At 43.6% G+C, this 20,431-nt stretch overlaps 1 protein-coding gene across 1 annotated transcript in view; it reads left to right on the forward strand.

Annotated features, from left to right (window-relative positions):
* maml1 (mastermind-like transcriptional coactivator 1) overlaps nucleotides 1–20,431 on the forward strand; it is a 93,638-nt gene that overhangs the window by 57,604 nt on the left and 15,603 nt on the right. The window contains exons 2-3 of the mRNA XM_068044025.1: nucleotides 15,214–16,578; nucleotides 18,919–19,170. Of these exons, the coding sequence (XP_067900126.1) occupies nucleotides 15,214–16,578; nucleotides 18,919–19,170 (1,617 nt within the window). The remainder of the gene's footprint in view (nucleotides 1–15,213; nucleotides 16,579–18,918; nucleotides 19,171–20,431) is intronic.

Below are 20,431 nucleotides of genomic sequence, written 5' to 3' on the forward strand. Positions count from 1 at the left end.
TAGATGGTACACACTGCTGCCACTGTGCGCCGGTGGTGGAGGGAGTGAATATTTGTAGATGGGGTACCAGTCAAGCAGGCTGCTTCCTCCTGGATGGTGTCGAGCTTCTTGAGTGTTGTTGGAGCTGCACCCATCCAGACAAGTGGATCGTATTCCATCACATTCCTGACTTGTGCCTTGTAGATGGTGGACAGGCTTTGGGGAGTCAGGAGGTGAGTTACTCGCCTCAGGATTCCTTGCCTCTGACCTGCTCTTTTAGCCACGGTATTTATATTGCTACTCCAGTTCAGTTTCTGGTCAATGGTAACCCCTTGGATGTTGATTGTGGGGGGTTCCGTGATGGTAATGCCATTGAATGTCAAGTGGAGATGGCTAGATTCTGTCTTGTTAGAGATGCTCATTGCCTGGCACTTGTGTGATGCGAATGTTACTTTCCACTTATCAGCCCAAGCCTGGATATTGTCCAAGCTTTGCTGCATTTCCACATGGACTGCTTCAGTATGAGGAGTCACAAATGGTCCTGAACATTGTGCAATCATCAGCGAACATCCCCACTTCTGACCTTATGATTGACGGAAGGTTATTGATGAAGCAGCTGAAGATGGTTGGGCCTAGGGCACTACCCTGAGGAACTCCTGCAGTGATGTCCTGGAGCTCAGATGATTGACCTCCAACAACGACAACCATTTTCCTTTGCGCTAAGAATGACTCCAACCAGTGGAGGGTTTTCCCCCAGATTCCCATTGACCTCCATTTTGCTACGGCTCGTTGATGCCAAACTCGGTCAAATGCTGCCTTGATGTCAAGGGCAGTCACTCTCGCCTCACCTCTTGACTTCAGCTCTTTTGTCCATGTTTGAACCAAGGCTGTAATGAGGTCAGGAGCTGAGTGGCGCTGACGGAACCCGAACTGGGCGTCACTGAGCAGGTTATTGCTAAGCATGTGCTGCTTGATGGCACTGTTAATGACACCTTCCATCACTTTACTGATTGAGAGTAGACTGATGGGGCGGGAATTGGCCGGGTTGGACGTGTCCTGCTTTTTGTGTACAGGACATACCTGGGCAATTTTCCACTTTGCAGGGTAGATGCCAGTGTTGTAACTGTACTGTAACAGCTTGGCTAGGGGCACTGAAAGTTCTGGAGCACAGGTTTTCAGTACTATTGCCGGAATATTGTCAGGGCCCATAGCCTTTGCAGTATCCAGTGCTTTCAGTCGTTTCTTGATAACATGCGGAGTGAATTGAATTGGCTGAAGTCTGGCATTTGTGATGCTGGGGACTTCAGGAGGAGGCCAAGATGGATCATCAACTTGGCACTTCTGGCTGAAGATTGTTGCAAATGCTTCAGTCTTATCTTTCACACTGATGTGCAGGGCTCCCCCATCATTGAGGATGGGGATATTTGTGGAGCCACCTCCTCCAGTTAGTTGTATAGAACATAGAACAGTACAGGCCCTTCGGCCCAAGATGTTGTGCCGAACCTTTAACCTACTTTAAGATCAAACTAACTACCTACCCTTCATTCTACTATCATCCTTGTACCTATCCAATAGTCGCTTAAGTGCCCCTAACGTATCTGCTTCTACTACCACTGCTGGCAGTGCATTCCACGCACCCACCACTCTGTGTAAAGAACCTACCTCTGACATCTCCCCGAAACCTTCCTCCAATCACCTTAAAATTATGCCCCCTGGTGATAGCCCTTTCCACCCTGGGAAAAAGTCTCTGACTACCCATTCTATCTATGCCTCTCATCATCTTGTACCACCTCTCATCCTTCTTCGCTCCAATGAGAAAAGCCCCAGCTCCCTCAATCTTTCTTCGTAGGACATGCCCTCCAGTCCAGGCAGCATCCTGGTAAATCTCCTCTGCACCCTCTCTAAAGCTTCCACATCCTTCCTATAATGAGGCGACCAGAACTGAACACAATATTCCAAGTGTGGTCTAACCAGGGCCTTATAGAGCTGCAGCATAACCTCGCGGCTCTTAAACTCAATCCCCCTGTTAATGAAAGCCAACACACCATATGCCTTCTTAACAACCCTATCAACTTGGGTGGCAACTTTGAGCGATCTATGGACATGGACCCCAAGATCCCTCTGTTCCTCCACACCACCAAGAATCCTGTCTTTAAGCCTGTATTCCGCATTCAAATTCGACCTTCCAGAATGAATCACTTCACACTTTTCCAGGTTGAACTCCATCTGCCACTTCTCAGCCCAGCTCTGCATCCTGTCAATGTCCCGTTGCAACCTAGAACAGCCTTCCACACTATCCACAACTCCAGCAACCTTCGTGTCATCGGCAAACTTGCTAACCCAGCCTTCCACTTCCTCATCCAAGTCATTTATAAAAATCACAAAGAGCAGAGGTCCCAGAACAGATCCCTGCGGAACACCACTGGTCACCGAGCTCCATGCGGAATACTTTCCATCTACTACCACCCTCTGACTTCTATGGGCCAGCCAATTTTGTATCCAGACAGCCAACTTTCCCTGAATCCCATGCCTCCTTACTTTCTGAATGAGCCTACCATGGGGAACCTTATCAAACGCCTTGCTAAAATCCATATGCACCACATTCACTGCTCTTCCTTCATCAATGTGTTTTGTCACATCTTCAAAGAATTCAATAAGGCTTGTGAGGCATGACCTGCCCCTCACAAAGCCATGCTGACTGTCTCTAATCATAAATCCTGTCTCTCAGAATCCTCCAATAATTTGCCCACGACCGACTTAAGACTGACTGGTCTATAATTCCCAGGGTTATCCCTATTCCCTTTCTTGAACAAGGGAACAGCATTTGCCACCCTCCAATCATCCGGTACTACTCCAGTGGACAGTGAAGACGCAAAGATCATCGCCAAAGGCGCAGCAATCGCTTCCCTCGCTTCCCGTAATATCCTTGGGTATATCCCGTCTGGCCCCAGGGACTTATCTGTCCTCATATCATTCAAAATTTCCAGCACATCCTCCCTCTTAACCTCAACCTGTTCGAGCATATCAGCCTGTTCCACGCTGTCCTCACAAACGACCAAGTCCCCCTCACTAGTGAATATTGAAGCAACGTATTCATTTAGGACCTCCCCTACCTCCTCCGACTCCAGGCACAAGTTCCCTCCACTATCTCTGATCGGCCCTACCCTCCCTCTGGCCATCCTCTTGTTCCTCACATAAGTGTGCAACGCCTTGGGATTTTCCTTAATCCTACCCGCCAAGACTTTTTCATGTCCCCTTCTAGCTCTCCTAAGTCCATTTTTCAGTTCCTTCCTGGCTACCTTGTAACCCTCTAGAGCCCTGTCTGATCCTTGCTTCCTCAACCTTAAGTAAGCTTCCTTCTTCGTCTTGACTAGCTGTTCCACATCTCTTGTCATCCAAGGTTCCTTCACCCTACCATCCCTTCCTCATCGGGACAAACCTATCCAGCAGTCGCAGCAAGTGCTCCCTAAACAACCTCCACATTTCTGTCGTGCATTTCCCTGAGAACATCTGTTTCCAATTTACGCTCCCCAGTTCCTGCCTAATAGCATTGTAATTCCCCCTCCCCCAATTAAATATTTTCCCATCCCGTCTGCTCCTGTCCCTCTCCATGACTATAGTAAAGGTCAGGTAGTTATGATCACTATCACCGAAATGCTCTCCCACCGAGAGATCTGCCACCTAGCCTGGTTCGTTGCCAAGCACCAAGTCCAACATTGACTCCCCTCTAGTCGGCCTATCTACATATTGAGTCAGGAAACCTTCCTGGACGCACCTGACAAAAACTGCTCCATCCAAACTATTTGCACTAAGGAGGTTCCAATCAATATTAGGGAAGTTGAAGTCACCCATGCCAACAACCCTGTTACTTCTGCACCTTTCCAAAATCTGCCTCCCAATCTGTTCCTCCATGTCTCTGTTGCTATTGGGGGGTCTATAGAAAACTCCCAATAAAGTGACTGCTCCTTTCCTGTTTCTGACTTCCACCCATAATGACTCAGTAGACAAACCCTCCTCGACGACCTCCCTTTCTGCAGCTGTGATACTATCCCTGATTAACAATGCCACTCCCCCACCTCTTTTACCTCCCTCCCTATTCCTTTTGAAACATCTAAACTCCGGAACATCCAACATCCATTCCTGCCCCTGTGATATCCACGTCTCCGTAATGGCCACAACATCGTAGCTCCAAGTACTGATCCATGCTCTAAGTTCATCACCCTTATTCCTGACACATCTTGCGTTAAAATAGACACACTTCAAATCATCATACTGGCTGCAACTTTGCCCTGTCAACTGTCTAACCTTCCTCACAGACTCTCTGCACTCGGTAGCTGCCTGTTCAACAGCTACCCTATCCACTGATCCGTGGCTCCGGTTCCCACCCCCCTGCCAAACTAGTTTAAACCCTCCCGAAGAGCTCTAGCAAACCTCCCGCCCAGGATATTGGTGCCCCTCCAGTTCAGATGCAACCCGTCCTTCTTGTACAGGTCCCACCTTCCCCAGAAATTATCCCAATGATCCACATATCTGAATCCCTCCCTCCTGCACCAGTTCTGTAGCCACGTGTTCAGCTGCACTCGCTCCCTGTTTCTAGCTTCACTAGCACGTGGCACCGGTAACAATCCTGAGATTACTATGCTCGTCCTGCCTTTCAGCTTCCAACCTAACTCCCTATATTCGCTTTTCAAGTCCTCATCCCTTTTCCTAGCTATGTCATTGGTACCGATAGGTACCACGACCTCTGGCTGCAGCCCCTCCCCCTTAAGAATTGTCCACCACCAGTCACGGCTAGATGTGGCAGGACTGCAGAGCTTAGATCTGTTCCGTTGGTTATGGGCTCCCTTAGCTCTTTCAATCGCATGTTGCTTGCGCAGTTTGGCACGCAGATAGTCTTGTGTTGTAGCTTCACCAGGTTGACACCTCATTTTGTGGTGTGCTTGGTCTGCTCCTGGCATGCTCTCCTGCACTCTTCATTGAACCAGGGTTGGTCTCCTGGCTTGATGGTAGTGGTAGAGTGGGAGATATGCCAGGCCATGAGGTTACAGCTTGTGTTTGAGTACAATTCTGCTGCTGCTGATGGTCCACAGCGCCTCCTGGATGCCCAGTTTTGCATTGCTAGATCTGTTCGAAATCTATCCTATTTAGTACGGTGGTAGTGCCACACAACACAAAGGAGGATATCCTCAATGTGAAGGTGGGACTTCGTCTCCACAAGCACTGTGCGGTGGTCACTCCTACTAATACTGTCATGGACAGATGCATTTGTGGCAGGCAGATTGGTGAGGACGAGGTCAAGTATGTTTTCCCCTCTTGGTTCCCTCACCACCTGTTGCATACCCAGTCTAGCAGATACGTCCTTTAGGACTCGGCCAGCTCGGTCAGTAGTGGTGATACCGAGCCACTCTTGGTGATGGACATTGAAGTCCCCCACCCAGAGTACATTCTGTGCCCTTGTCACCCCCAGTACTTCCTCCAAGTGGTGTTCAACATGGAGGAGTACTGACTCATCAGCTGAGGGAGGGTGGTAGGTGGTAATCAGGAGGTTTCCTTGTCCATATTTGACCTGATGCCATGAGATTTCGTGGGGTTCAGAGTCGATGTTGAGGACTCCCAGGGCAACACCCTCTTTACTGTTTACCACTGTGCCGCCACCTCTGGTGGGTCTGTCCTGACGGTGGGACAGGACATACCCGGGGTTGGTGATAGCAGAGTCTGGGACGTTGTCTGTCAGGTATGATTCCGTGAGTATGGCTATGTCAGGCTGTTGCTTGACTAGTCTGTGGGACATCTCTCCCAACTTTGGCACAAACCCCCAGATGTTAGTAAGGAGGACTTTGCAAGGCTGGGTTTGCCATTGTCATTTCCGGTGCCTGGGTCGATGTCGGCTGGTCCGTCCGGTTTCATTTTTATTGATTTTGTAGCGGTTAGATACAACTCAGTGGCTTGCTAGGCCATTTTGAGGGCAAGTAAGAGTCAACGACATTGCTATGGTTCTGGAGTCACATGTAGGCCAGACCAGGTAAGGACAGCAGATTCCTTTCCCTAAAGGACATTAGTGAAGCAGATGGGTTTTTACAACAATCGACAATGGTTTCATGGCCATCATTACACTAGCTTTTAATTCCAGATTTTATTAATTGAATTCAAATTCCACCTTCTGCTGTGGTGGGATTTGAACCCACGTCCCCAGAGCAATAACCTGGGTCTCTGGGTTACTAGTCCAGTGACAATACCACTACGCCACCGCCTCCCTCTGTACTATTACTGTACCAGCTGTCTGCAAGAGAAACTCACTTAGTCCCACTCTCCTGCCTTTTCCTCGTATCCCTTCAAATTTTTTCCATTAGTTATCCAATTCTCTTTTTTTGAAGGCCTCGATTTGAATCTGCATCCACCACATTGTCAGGCAGTGCGTTCCAGTTCCTAACCACTTGCTGTATTGTTTTCCCTCATATCGGTGTCGTCTAGTTCTTGACCCTTCCAATGGGAGTAGTTTCTCCCTGTCTGCTCTTCCTAGATGCCTCATGATTTTGAACACCTCTATCAAATCTCCTCTTAATCTTTTCTGCAAGGAGAACAGCCCCAGCTTCTCCAATCTATCCATGTAACTGAAGTCCCTCATCCCTGGAACCATTTTCCTGAATCTTCTCTGTACCGTGTCTAATACCTTCGCATCCTTCCTAAAGTGTGGTGCCCAGAATTGGCAGAGTACTCCAGTTGAGACCAAACTTGTATTTCTTACAGTTTCACCATAACATCCTTACTTTTGTACTTCATTCCCCCTAAATAGAAAGCCCAGGATCCCGTATGCCTTTTTAACCACATTCTCAACCTGCTCTGCCACCTTCAATGATTTGTGCGCATATACCCTCAGGTCTCTCTGCTCCTGCATTCCATTTAGAATTGTACCCTCTGTTTTTATTGCCTCGCCAACGAAAATGTATCACTTCGCACTTCTCTGCATTAAATTTCTCCTGTTTGACCACTCCACCAGCATGTCTGTCTGTCTCTTGAAATTTATCACTTATCCTCCTCAAAGTTCACATTACGTCCAAGATAGGTATGTTCCTATAACTCAAGATGGATTGCATCAAAGAATAGATTTCTGTATATAAATAATTTAAAACTAAACTCCATCTTGGAGGGAGTTGTGTGATAAAACTTGGGCTAACAATACTTTTTTAAAAAAAAAAGTCATGAACGTGGAAAGTCGAATGGTAAGATGAAAAAGAATCGAAGTGTCAAAAGGCTTATGAGAAACATCTAGCAGATCTATAAGGATTTAGTAAGAGTGAAAAAGAGATCAGTAGACTGTTGAAAAGGAAATTCTAGTTGGTGAAGGTACAATGGAGGTATTAAATATTTTATAGCCCTTTATGATAATTGTGCAACTGAGTACATTGTACTGGAGGAGAATGTGGAACAATTGTAAGAGGTAACTGAAAAAGAATTGTTTCCAAAATAAAAATGAGCAGGATTCAAATTGCTCAAGATCCTCTTGATAACTTTGGGGCGGCGCAGTGGTTAGCACCGCAGCCTCACCGCTCCAGCGACCTGGGTTCAATTCTGGGTACTGCCTGTGTGGAGTTTGCAAGTTCTCCCTGTGTCTGCGTAGGTTTCCTCCGGGTGCTCCGGTTTCCTCCCACATGCCAAAGATTTGCAGGTTGATAGGTTAATTGGCCATTATAAATTGCCCCTAGTATAGGTAGGTGGTAGGGAAATATAGGGACAGGTGGGGATGTGGTAGGAATATGGGATTAGTGTAGGATTAGTATAAATGGGTGGTTGATGGTTGGCACAGACTCTGTGGGCCGAAGGGCCTGTTTCAGTGCTGTATCTCTAAAACTAAAACTTGCACCCTCAACTGTTGAAGTCAGAAAAGATGGCTCCAACCACAGTTTTGCAATCCTCATATGCGAACTGCCTGAAGACTAGAGGGTAAGCAACATGAACACTATTTATTTAAGTAGAGAGAGAAGGGTAAACTTTAATAGCTGTGGCCATTGTTGCCCATTTCTAGTTGCCGTTGCAAAGGTGATGGTGGGCTGCTGTGAGCCAGTACCATCTGTTACGACTGACCGCTCCAGTCAAAGCCCCCACTCAAAATATATGATTCTGATTGTGGTGGGAGAAACGCACTGTTAATTCAATCCTGTCCTTCCACAGATCGCCTAACATATCATTTTAAACTTTCCAAATTAAAAGACCCAGCAAATTGTACCATCTTTTAACCCCCGAATGAGGCTAACCAAAACAGTTGTCTTTAAATCAAATTAACTGTTTTATTATGAAAACTAATTTCTTAAACACTATGAAGATATAAACAACATTTAAAATAGAAAAATTGAGTCCTTGCAATGTTGCTTGAAGTCCTCACAGCCGTCCAATGGGGATAAAAGGTTCTTCAGTAGAATAGTCCGTAGTCTAATTCCAGCAGTAAGTGAGGTTCCTTCTCCAGTGATGGAGTTCAACAATTAACAACTTGCAAACACTTTCAATAGAATCAATCGGATTTTAGAGTTTTTGAGGGATATAAGATTGTCACAATCGAACTTCCCCATCCTTCAGTTTAAATTACCAGAGATCTCTGTTTTGGCTTGACTTTTTTTTTGAAATTTGAGAGATAATAAATAAACAGACTAAATTCTCTTCAATTTGAATGAGAGATCTTCTTTCAGGTGCTAACACCAGCTGTTTGTGTGTCCTCTGTTAGAATTCGAATTAGAACATTACAGCGCAGTACAGGCCCTTCGGCCCTCGATGTTGCGCCGACCTGTGAAACCATCTGACCTACACTATTCCATTTTCATCCATATGTCTATCCACTGTTCGAACAGTCTGTTTCCACTAAGCCAGTTCAAAATTGAATTGTAACAAATGTATCGCTTGATGCTCAGTCCAAGAGGCTGTATCCAAGGTAACAAGAATGTACCCTTTGAATTGCAGTCTCCAAATGGCTATGTCCAAGGCAACGAGAATGCACTTTATTATATATTGTAATGAGAATGCACTCTTTGACTCCATCTTTAGAGCTTGCTGTCTTAAAGCAGTACAGCTTTTTTTGCAGTCTTAAAGGCACAGCACATATTTCCCAAAGAGAAAAAAAAGACAGGATCATGACACATCTGTGTGGTGAAGATACTCCAACAGTGCTGTTAGGTAGTTCCAGGATTTTGACCTAGTGGCAGTAATGGTGTTTCGCTGCCTTTATCTTCAAGGTGTTGGCAGTAGTGCTTTTGGGAGGTGCTGTAGTACATCCTATAGATAGTGTACACTGTAGCCATGGTGTTCCAATTAAGGATAGAGAAAATTAGTGAGCATTGAGAGATACTTAGGATGGCCAACATGAACGTGTTGAAGGCAAGCTGTGTTTGATAAATTTTTAAAGTAGTGCCTGTATAGATCAAAGGAATGCAGTCAATGTGCATTTTCAGCAGGTGTCTCTAATGAGGCTTTTTTAAAAAAAGGGTCAGTTATATGGTATAAGAACAAATGAAGGAAAATTGGTTGGAAATTTCAATGAGAGTCAAGGGTAATAGATGTTGCTAGGATTTAAGAAGGGTTGGCAGAGGTGTACCCCAGGATCAGTGTCCAGTTAACATTGCAGAATCTAGTAAGTCAACTTAAATTAACTGGATAGTAACCTGGATATTTAGACGCCTTGTATCTGGTACTGATTTGGCTAATTATACCTTTCACAGGTGTAACACCTCTGTGTTCCTAGGTTGGAAATTAATGAATGGTAATCTAACAGTCACACAATTGTTACGACCGACCGCTCAAGTCAAAGCCCCCAATCAAAATATAAGATTCTGATTGCAGTGGGAGCAACGCACTGTCAATTTAGTCCCGTCGCTCCATGTCACTTTAAACTTTCCAAATTAAAGAAATCCACAGCCGAATTGGACCATCTGTTAACCCCTGAAGAGAACCAAACCAGGTGGCTTTAGATCAACAAATTAACTGTTCATTAGAAAAACTAAACTCTTAAACTCTACTAAGATAAAAACATTTAAAATAGAAAAATTTAGTGTCCTTTCAAATTATACTTCCTGATGAGCAATCCTCTGATTAAAGTCCACTTGCAGTCTTCCAGGGTCAGATGAGGGGAGTAAAATGTCCAACATCCGAAGCTTCAACTCCTCTTTCGTCCAGCGATGACCACTGTAGATCAACAACTTGCAAACACTTTTCAATGAATCAATTTGACTTTAGAATTTTTGAGGGATAAAAGATTTACAGTCTAACTTCCCTTCCTTCAGTTTAAATTAAGAGATCTCTGTTCATTTCATGCTGGCCCAGCTGTCTGTCTGTCAGAACAGTCTGACTCAACTAAAAGCCAGTTCAAAATGTAATCACAACATTGTATAATCGATTCTCACTCTGGCTGTATCCAAGGCAACCAGGATGCATTTGCTGAAGTTGGTTGGTTCCCCCTCTGCATGGCTAAATCCAACAGCAACCAGAATGCAGCTTCTCGATATCTCCTGAGGCTTGCTTGTTCTTGAAGCAGTACTGATCCTTTGCTGACTTAAAGACACTCTGCAGATTTCTCTCAAAAAAGTATCATGACACAATCAATTCACTGATTCAATGCAAAACAAAGCAAAAACAGTTTAAATAACTACCAATGAGGAATAAGTAAGCAGAAAATTCATCAGTCAAATCATCTTATGTTTTTGAAAGCAATCCATCCTGAACTAGCCAAAATAATTTGTGAAGTTAATTTGTTCTGTCTTGAACTTTAGGCTGCTGAAAATTTTTACAGCTAAAAGCAACATTTCAGCAATTTAAAATTCTCATACTTTTGTTCAAATGCCTTCATGGACTCTCCCCTCCCCCTCTCTGTAACCATCTCCAATTGTACAATCCTCCCAAGATATTTGTGGTCCACCAATTCTGGCCTCTTGTGCATCCCTGATTTTAATCGCTATGCCATTGGCAGCTATGGCTTAAGCTGCCTGGGCCCTAAGTTCTGCAATTTCCTCCCTAAATCTTTCTCCTTTCTCCCCCCGCCCCCCCTTTTAAGACACTCCTTAAAACCTATCTCTGACCAAGCTTTTGGTCACCTGTCCTAATAGCTCTTTATGTTTTCAATGTCTTTGACACCCCTCTGAAGCACCTTACTATGTTAATAGTGCTATATAAATACAAATTCTCAATCAGTTGCTTGTGATGTGTTGTAAGTCTCTGGAAAATGATTTCTTGCCCAGGCTTGCTTCTTCGGCAGGAGCCTGGGGCTCAATTTTGAGCACTAGGTCAGAGCTTGAATTATGAGTTGGCTGTTGTGTTTTCTGCAGATGGTTCCTTCCCATCTGCTGCAGTCCTTAATTGTGGCTCCATCCATTGGCTCTGCTGAAATTTTGGTGGCCAGATGCATTCCTTATGCTCCCTTCAGTGGATTGACCCAATCCATACAATAGTTTACAATCTGACTTGCCTTCAGAACGCCCCATTTGATCTGCCCAGAGTCCTTTGCAGTCCTTTGGGTGAGACATTAAACTGAGCTGGGCTTGTCCTTTTTCAGGTGCACATAAAAGATTCCATAGCACTCGAGGAGGAGAGGTTTTCCCAGTGTTCTGGCCAACATTTATCCCTCAATCAATGCCCAGGCTCCTGTTCTAGAATGTACATCATTGGAAGAGTTCAACGTGACAGAGGGGTCAAAAGATTAGCTGTAAAATTGGTTTGCGCCAAAGCTTTAAACATTACAGATTTAATAAAGGCTCTAGGACTTGTCATTGGTTTCAAAGAAAGCTTTAGTCTTGCTTTTCTCTCCTGATGGTGGCTGCGCCTTCAGCTGTCTCAGTCTCAAGTTTTAAAATGCTCCTTAAAACCTACCTCTAACAAAGCTTGTAGTCACCTGTCTCCTCCTTTGGCTTCCGTGTCAATTTTTGTCTGATTACAGTCCTGTAAAGCATTCTGGGGTATTTTACTATGTTAAAGGCGTTATGTAAATGTAAGTTGTCATTTATCTGGTCAGTTATTTCGTTAGTGTTTGTGGAAGCTTTCTGTGCACAAATTGACTGCTGTGTTTCCTACATTACAACAGTGATGTACTCTTCAAAAGTATTTCATTGGTTGTAAAGTGCTTTGGGACATCCTGAGGTTGTGAAAGGCAGTGTATATAATGCAAGTCTGTCTTTCTATTTCTTTGTCTGGCCTACCCCACTCTACATAGTTATTGCTCTGCCCTCCTTTCCACCTTTCTGTCTCCTTCCATCCCTGCAGTCAGTTCCAAATTGCTCCATAAAACCACTTTGAGGAAGACCTCCGTTGTCTTCAGTAAAATTTCTTGCACAATAAACATGCAAACAAAAATCTATTCAAATTGTTTTCTTGACTTTGGTGCAACACTGCTGGTTTGTGAGTGCCTTCTAGTAACAGTTGCAATAAGTCACTATTTGTGAATAATCAAAACTTGTTTCTTAGAATTTGGGTAAAGCTGCTAAAAGTTTTGTTAAATATGACTTTCACTTATTCCCTGCAATCAATGTTTCCTCTAAGCTGTGCAATTGCACAGGAACCAGAAAGTTCTGCGCACAAGTCGGCCCCTTTAAATTACCACGTGCGCATGGCAGCGCAAAAAATTTTAAGGGGCGGCGCACTTAAATCGCCTACACACTCCAAAAAAAAAAATTGGAGGGTATGTTGTCTGCTATCCATGCAAATTGGACTTTAAGAATCACTTTAAGTTATAAAATCCTGGCACAGCCACGATGGGCCACTTGGCCTCCTGTGTTGTATTTATTATGAGATTGCTTCTATTTCTTTTGTAAAATGTTTTTTTAAGTACTTTTATAGTTGAATTATGAACTGATTCATCTGGAATCTTGAAGAGGCTGAACTTGGTGTTTTTAAAAAGAAGCTACCAGAATGTTCCTGGAATGGGCTTGTAAAACAAGACTTACTGCAAGTCACCTGTCTGTGGATAATCACCCAGCAGGGGTTGTTTTTGACTTGGGGAGATGTTCACAAAGAAGTAACAGGTCAAGATTTATAGAGTCGACTCCTGAATTGTTTTTAGTTTCATTTTGAACTGTTGAAACAGTTAGTTTGGTTTTTGCCTGCCCGAAGAAGACAGCTCATCTCTCTCTCTCGAAACCCCCCCCCCCCCTGTATTTCCAATGTGTCAGATTCCTGTTTCCTCCTGTATTTGAAGAAACCCTGCATGTTTGAAGAAACCTTTGCATACCGAATCAGTAGGAACTGAAACCTTGTTGCTGCAGACCTGCTGTAAGACCTATTTGAAGCCTCTAGCTGGATCACTTAGCCTACCCAAACTGATTTTCAACATCGCCTGGAAAGAACTGTTCTAGGAACATCCTAGTGACGGCTGCCTATATGCATTTGGGATGGCAAACCAAAATAAAGGACATCTTTCCATACCTTCATTTCAGCCTAAGTGGTTTTTTTTCCCCCTTCTGTTTTTTTCCTGTGCTTTAAACAAAATTCCCTTTATTTTCCTGGTTAACCAGTGGGTGGTTATGTGTGTGTGTGGTGCTAATAAGGGGCTTTAATATTTCAATTTGTGTGTTTTACTTTATTATTGGTTAAGACTTTGTTTATAATCTCTCAATTTTGTTTATTAAAGAAACCTGGTTGGTGTGTTTTATTCTGGGGGAAAATGGAGTATATGATTGTATCGGTCAGTGGGAAAATTTGAAAATGTGTTGTGACCTGTGGAGAAGTGGGACTGGAATAAGTAGTGCACTCCTCCCGCCTTGGTCATAATATTATTTTGTGATTGAAAAGCAATGGCACTGATTTAGCAATAGGTGGCACTAGACACCTTCAATGCACTATCTGGGCCAACTGCAAATACACTACATGGAGATAGTAGACCAATGTCTCAATCTGCATTTGTACATTGCAGTTTCATACAAATATCTGTATATTGCTGAGACTGATCTGAAGCACTGTACACTCCCCAGCCAACAGAAACAGTTACTCTGTATCTAACTTATTGGAGACACCATTGTACTACTCTAATTTATTATGACTAACTGAACACTGAAAACTAATATTTTCTCCTCTTGATTGTACTTCAAAACAAGATTGAACTGAACCATGACCTATAAAATGCTTTTAATTCAGCTCATGCACATTAACCTGGCGGAATTTACTCTAACCATTGGCAAAAATGTTCTTTCTAATTTGTCGTCTCATCCTGGTTCAGCAAAAGTGCTATAAAATCTGTTGTGCTGCAACTGCCATGGTTTTTCTCTTTCTCCGCCGCCCCCCACCCCCCTAATTGTCAGACAGCCATAAAGTTTTTTTTAAATTGTTGTTCATCTGATGTTGCTTTGGACAGAGAAGGGGTATAAGCTGACATTGTTTAATATATGATGGAGCTCTAACCTTCTATTTACCTCTTGCACACTGAATAATCTGAACCAAGGCATTTATACTGGTTCTAAAAATATGTAAATCAAGTTTGTGAAAACTATTGCCTAATTTGTTGGAATTCTAATTGTTGTTTGGTATTGGAGACACCATTGTACTACTCTAATTTATTATGACTACTTTATACATCTTGTTCATAGTTATTAAGGGACATTGAAATGCTATTTTTTTTAAAATAGCCACCTCGCCCTGCACAGTGTACTGTTTAGTAAATTACATAAGATGAAATCAGAAGTGGAATCTGGAATGATGTCCTAAAATTTCTAGCCTTTTCTTTTTTTTTAAAGAAATGAAATTAGTTCTTCAGACTTCAGTGCTTCCTCCATGGTTAAATTACAAGGAGGGATTACACAAACTAGGGTTGTAATCATTGGAATTTAGAAGGTTAAAGGGTGATTTGATTGAAGTCTTCAAGATATAAAGGGGGGCAGATAAGTTAGATACAGAGTAACTGTTTCTGCTGGCTGGGGAGTCTAGGATTCGGGCACAGTCTAAAAATTAGAGCTGCATCTTCCACAAATGGCAATTGATGCTCGATCAGTTTTAAATCTGAGGTTGATAGATTTTTGTTAACCAAAGTTTTTAAGGGATATGAGGCAAAGGTGGGTATATGGAGTAAGACTGCAGATCACTAAATGATGTAACAGGTTTGAGGGGCTGATTAGCTTCATCCTGTGTTCTTTCTGAGCCTGGATTGTTCAGAAAAACTGAAATATGAGCAAGAAGAACCAACTTAAAGTTGGCTAGTTGATTGGTTACAGAGAATATTTGTCAGATATTAAATGTTTCAGCTCACTATTCTAATTTTGATTTTCTTGTGTTCAGCTTCAGGAGAGAGTGAAGAAGAAATTAATGGTTGATGGCTTATCTTTGAATGGAGATCAACAGAACGGATTTGGAGACGGGAGCTATTCAGGGACCAAAAAGCTCCGATTGAATGGGGAAGATGCGTCGGGACTAGTTGCAGTTAATGCATCCTCTAATGGCATGCCACCAATGTCCCCATTGCATCAACGGGACAAAAGAACTGTTATCAGGGATAGTGTACAGGGAAATGGGAACCATTCCTTGGGCATAAACGAAGTGAAGAAGGAGGGTCTTCCTGACTCCAATGTGCAGCTGAATGGGTGCTGTGATGGTGGTGATGGGTTCACTCTTATTAAAGAACTTAAGCAAGAGCCTGCACTGGATTTGGCTTGTATGAACCCATCAGGCACCTCGCTCTCCCAGAACATGTTCCCAGATATTAATTTGAACGAACAAGAATGGCAAGAATTGTTTGATGAACTGAACCGATCTGTGCCAGACCAAGATATACAGGATCTCTTCAATGAGGATTTTGAAGAGAAGAAGGATATTGAACCCACTGGTTCTTCTGATCAAGCAACCTTACCAGACAACATAATTATAAAGACTGAGATTTCTTCGCCCTTTGAACATGAACAGATGGGATCTCCGCAAACTAGACCATCTCCATCAGGAAGTTCGTTTTCAAGTATATCTCTGGCTCCTGTTAATACTGCCCCTTCTGTGACTGGTATGTCTCAGGCTATGACGCAAGCTTCAGGCCCAACTCCAGTTTCCACAAGGCCTGTGTCTAGTGTTCTGTTGGCAGGGAAGGCAGGATCATCCGTGGAACGGTCTCATGCGCAGCAGCTTCAGCAGATGGCCGCTAAACAGAAGCAGAGAGCGCAACTAATGCAGAAGCAGCAAGTACAGCACCCCTCGCCCAATCAGGTGCCAAACTGGTCGGCAGGACCTACCCAAAGTCCTCTTGGTGGACCTTACAGCCTCAATAAGCCCAACAGTCCTTCACTGTACCCACAAGACTTCAACCAGAAGCTTCCAATGGCCAGCATGCCACCAAAGAGCTCTCCAAAAGCTGGTGGTAATTACCTCCAGCCAAATCATGTTGCCATACTGAGCCACCAACCAAACACTCTGGGTCAAAATTCCACCAACAGCCAGGCTCCTCTGCTGAGCTATGCTAACACGAAACGGTTGACACATTTTGAAATGGATAATAGTCAAAGGGCTGTGCCTCCTAACCACAACAAAGCTGTAATGTTTGCCTATGTGCAACAGCAGCAAATTTCCCATCTTAGCGATGAGCAGAAACGAATGCTGTTGAAACAGAAGGAGCTTCCCCAGGGTGGTGTTACATACAGGCCTCTTCTGCAGCACAGCCAGGTAAGATATTTGTGTTCATTTCTGCTGCAAGCACTAACAACGTTCCTGGAGGTTTTCAATCATAAGCAAAGGACGTGGAAAGCAGTAGTTTGAGAGCAGCATGTTTTTCCTCCTTTCCCCCTCTAGTTCTTGCCCTCCCTTGCTGAAGGCATTGACCCATGTTGGATATGGTTTCATGTGTTCTGGCAAGCCTCTGTGCTTTTGTCCCAGTTATTCATTCCTTATTTCTGAGCATCAACAAGCTCTGCAGTTGTGGGGGACCATCACACCAGAAGGTCACTATCCTCAGCCATTGTCTATATAAGCATGTCCTGTTGGTTTGGGATCTGAATAGGGACCCTGGCTGGGAACAGGAATAGACCATTCAATCTCTCGAGTCTGCTCCACCATTCAATTACATGGTGGCTGATCTGTATCTTGACTCCATCTACCTACTGTAGTTCCATATCCCTCAACACCCTTACACAACAAAAATCTTATTGCTCTCTGTTTTGAGCTCCAATTGTCCCCCAATTCCCACAGCCACTGGGGAGAGAATTCTAGATTTCTACTACCCTTTGTGAAAAAGTGCTTCCTGATTTACTTCCTGAATGGCTTGGCTCTAAATTTTATGATTATGTCCCCTCAACCAGGCGAATTAGTTTCCCGCTATCTACGCTATTTAATCCTGTTAACATTCTAAACACCTCGATCAGATCAGACTATTGTTTCCATCTCTTCCTCCATTTATGAACCAAAGGACACATGAATTATGGTGCCCTGCCACTTAGCTGGGATTGACTAAGTCAGCAGAGGCTGAGGATGGAATTTAGACCCTTTCTGGCCCCTATGGCTCTATCTCTCTCCTCTCTGCATTCACCTATTGATCATTGAGCAAAGAATCTCTTAAAATATTCAATTTCATATTCGCAATAGGGTAATTGCAAATGTATTATCATTGGGCTATATTGGGCCGTCAGTTTGCTGGTGTTCATGTTTATATTTATTTATTTTATTTAGAGATACAGCACTGAAACAGGCCCTTCGGCCCACCGAGTCTGTGCCGACCATTAACCACCCATTTATACTAATCCTACATTAACCCCATATTCCTACCACATCCTCACCTGTCCCTATATTTTCTGTTCATTTTCCTGTTCTCACCTTTCCATTTATGGTAACTCAGTTCTGTAGCTCAGTTCCTCCGTGGCAACACTATCAGTTGAAAGAACTAGAACTAGATGTAGCCAGAGTGCGAAGTTGAGCAGTCCTCAAATGCCAAGTTACTGATTATCTCAAACATTTGCGATTACGTATTTATGCGTCGAATTTATGCTTGATTCAGTTGTGCCAACTGATCTGAGGCCATGCACTGGTTGTGTTGCAGCCATGGTTCCCGTACCTGATCACTATCCATTGACCTATGCTAGAAAGTGCATGCTGGGTGTGGCCAGGATTGGGCTGGGCTCTAATGCAGTTTGTGGTTAAATAATCTTCAGACGCTTGGACTTACGCATGAAGAGTGGTCGAAGTACTAGAGCAATGTCAATGTCCGTTAGTACGAGTTGGCAACTTTAGGAAGGGGGAAACAAATCACCTCGGTGAAGTGGGAATTAAAGTTTCTCATGGATTTGGCAATCTCTAATCGATGTAGTACCTCAGCCCCACAAACCACACTGTTTCAGTTCATATTGTAAAGATTATAAACAGATTCTCATTTCACTATTTCTACAAAATTGATGCCATCAGTACCCTCATGGTCGTAGCTTTGTCCAAAGCCTAATGCTTCAGAATGAATGGTCATCAGTAAAGGAATATTGTAAAGCTATTAAGTCTTTGTCTCTCTGTTTCTCCCTCCTCTCCCTTAATATCTCCTCAGTTAATGCCAATGTATTTAAACCCATCGGTTAGTTGAATTTTCTTCCATCAGTTTCATTTTCTGTACATCAGTTCCAGTTCTCTAGTAAAACAGTTATTGCTCCCTGTCCAAAGACATTGGAGCTGTAAAGAAAAATTAGCTGTTGCTTGTTCTGATTTGCTGAGGGGTGGCCCAATAGATGCCTTTAAGATTAAAGAAAATGATCCCAATAAGGAATTTAGGAGAGGTTCCTTTTCCCAGAGAGTGGTTAGAATATGGAACTTGCTACCATGTAGAGAAGTTGAGGCAAATAGTATAGATGCATTTAGGGGAAAGCTAAATAAATACATGAGGGAGAAAGGAATAGAATGTTATGCTGATAGGATGAGATGAAGTAGGGGTGGAAGGAGGCTCATGGAACAAAAACACCAGCATAGGCCTGTTGGTGCTGTTGACTCGCTGTAACTCTTTGTCATGATTATACTCCTCTTTACTTTAAATAGGATCAAAATCCAGGAACCATCACCAGGCCACCAAACTCTGGCCAGGGTTCCAGTCCAGCAACTCAGCCTCCGCCTGTTTCTATCGCTGGTAACCATGGAAATGCCACATACCTTGGTAACCAGCAGCAAGCTGCTGCCATGAAACAACAGCAACTTCTGATGGATCAGCAGAAGCAACGCGAGCAGCAGTTACAGCTGATGGAGCAGCAGAAGCAGCAATACCTGCAGAGACAGCAACTACTGGCAGAGCGGGTGCGTAATGTGGGAAAGAAGTGTGGGCTCTGCATTCCAAATACATTGGCCGGAGAACTCAAGTAATTCAAGCAATGTTCAATTAGGAAACTGAATCCATTTCCCATCAGTGCTGACTATGCAATCTGATTAGTGTGTGAAATCACTGAATGCACATGTGGGCAAGTGGATGCATTGGTGATCATCTTCCAAAATTCTATAGTTTCTGGAGTGGTTCCTGCAGATTAGAAGGTAGCAAATGTCACCCCACTATTTAAGAATGGAGGGAGAATATGGGGAACTATAGACCTATTAGCCTTACATCAGTAGTAGGGAAAATGTTAATCTATTCTAAAGGAAATGATAAATGGACACTCAGATAATCTGGGCATAGTCAACATGGATTTATGAATAGGAAATCATTTTTGACGAACCTGTTGGAGTTTTTTGAGGATGTTACTAACGATTGTTAAAGGGGAGTCAGTGGACATAGTATACTTGGATTTTCAGAAGGCTTTTGACGTCTCACAGGAGGTTGGTTAGCAAAATTAAAGCACATGGAATAGAAGGTGATATACTGCCATGGATTAAGGATTGGTTAACAGGCAGAGAGTAGGAATAAACAGGTCATTCTTGTGTTGGCAGGCTGTGTCTAGTGGGGTACTGCAAGGATCAGTACTTGGGCTCCAGCTGTTCAAAATAAAGATCAATGATTTGGATGTGGGGACCAAGTGTAATATTTCCAAGCTTGCAGATGAGACAAAACTAGGTGGGAATGTGTGTTGAGGAAGATGCAGAGCAGCTTCAAGGGGATTTGGACAGGCTTAGTAAGTGGGCAAGAACGTGGCAGATTGAATATAATATGGAAAAATGTGAGCTTATCCATTTTGGTAGGAGGAATAGATGTGCTGAGTATTTCTTAAATAGTAAGAGATTAGAAAGTGTAGATGTATAAAGGGCCCTGGGTGTCCTCGTCAATAAGTCACTGAAAGCTAACATGCAGGTGCAGCAAGCAATTAGGAAGGCTAATGGTATGTTCGCCTGTATTGCAAGAGGATTTGACTACAGGAGTAGTGAAGTCTTGCTTCAATTGTATAGAACCTTGGTTAGACTGCACCTGGAGTACTGTGTGCCGTTTTGGTCCCATTATCTTAGGAAGGATATTATTGCCATAGAGTGAGTGCAGTGAAGGTTCACCAGACTTGTTCCCAGGATGGCAGGACTGTCCTATGAAGAGAGATTGGGGAAACTGGGCCTGCATTCTCTAGAGTTGCGTAGAATG

This window comes from Heterodontus francisci, chromosome 12 (genome assembly GCF_036365525.1).
Source record: "Heterodontus francisci isolate sHetFra1 chromosome 12, sHetFra1.hap1, whole genome shotgun sequence".
Taxonomy (NCBI): domain Eukaryota; kingdom Metazoa; phylum Chordata; class Chondrichthyes; order Heterodontiformes; family Heterodontidae; genus Heterodontus; species Heterodontus francisci.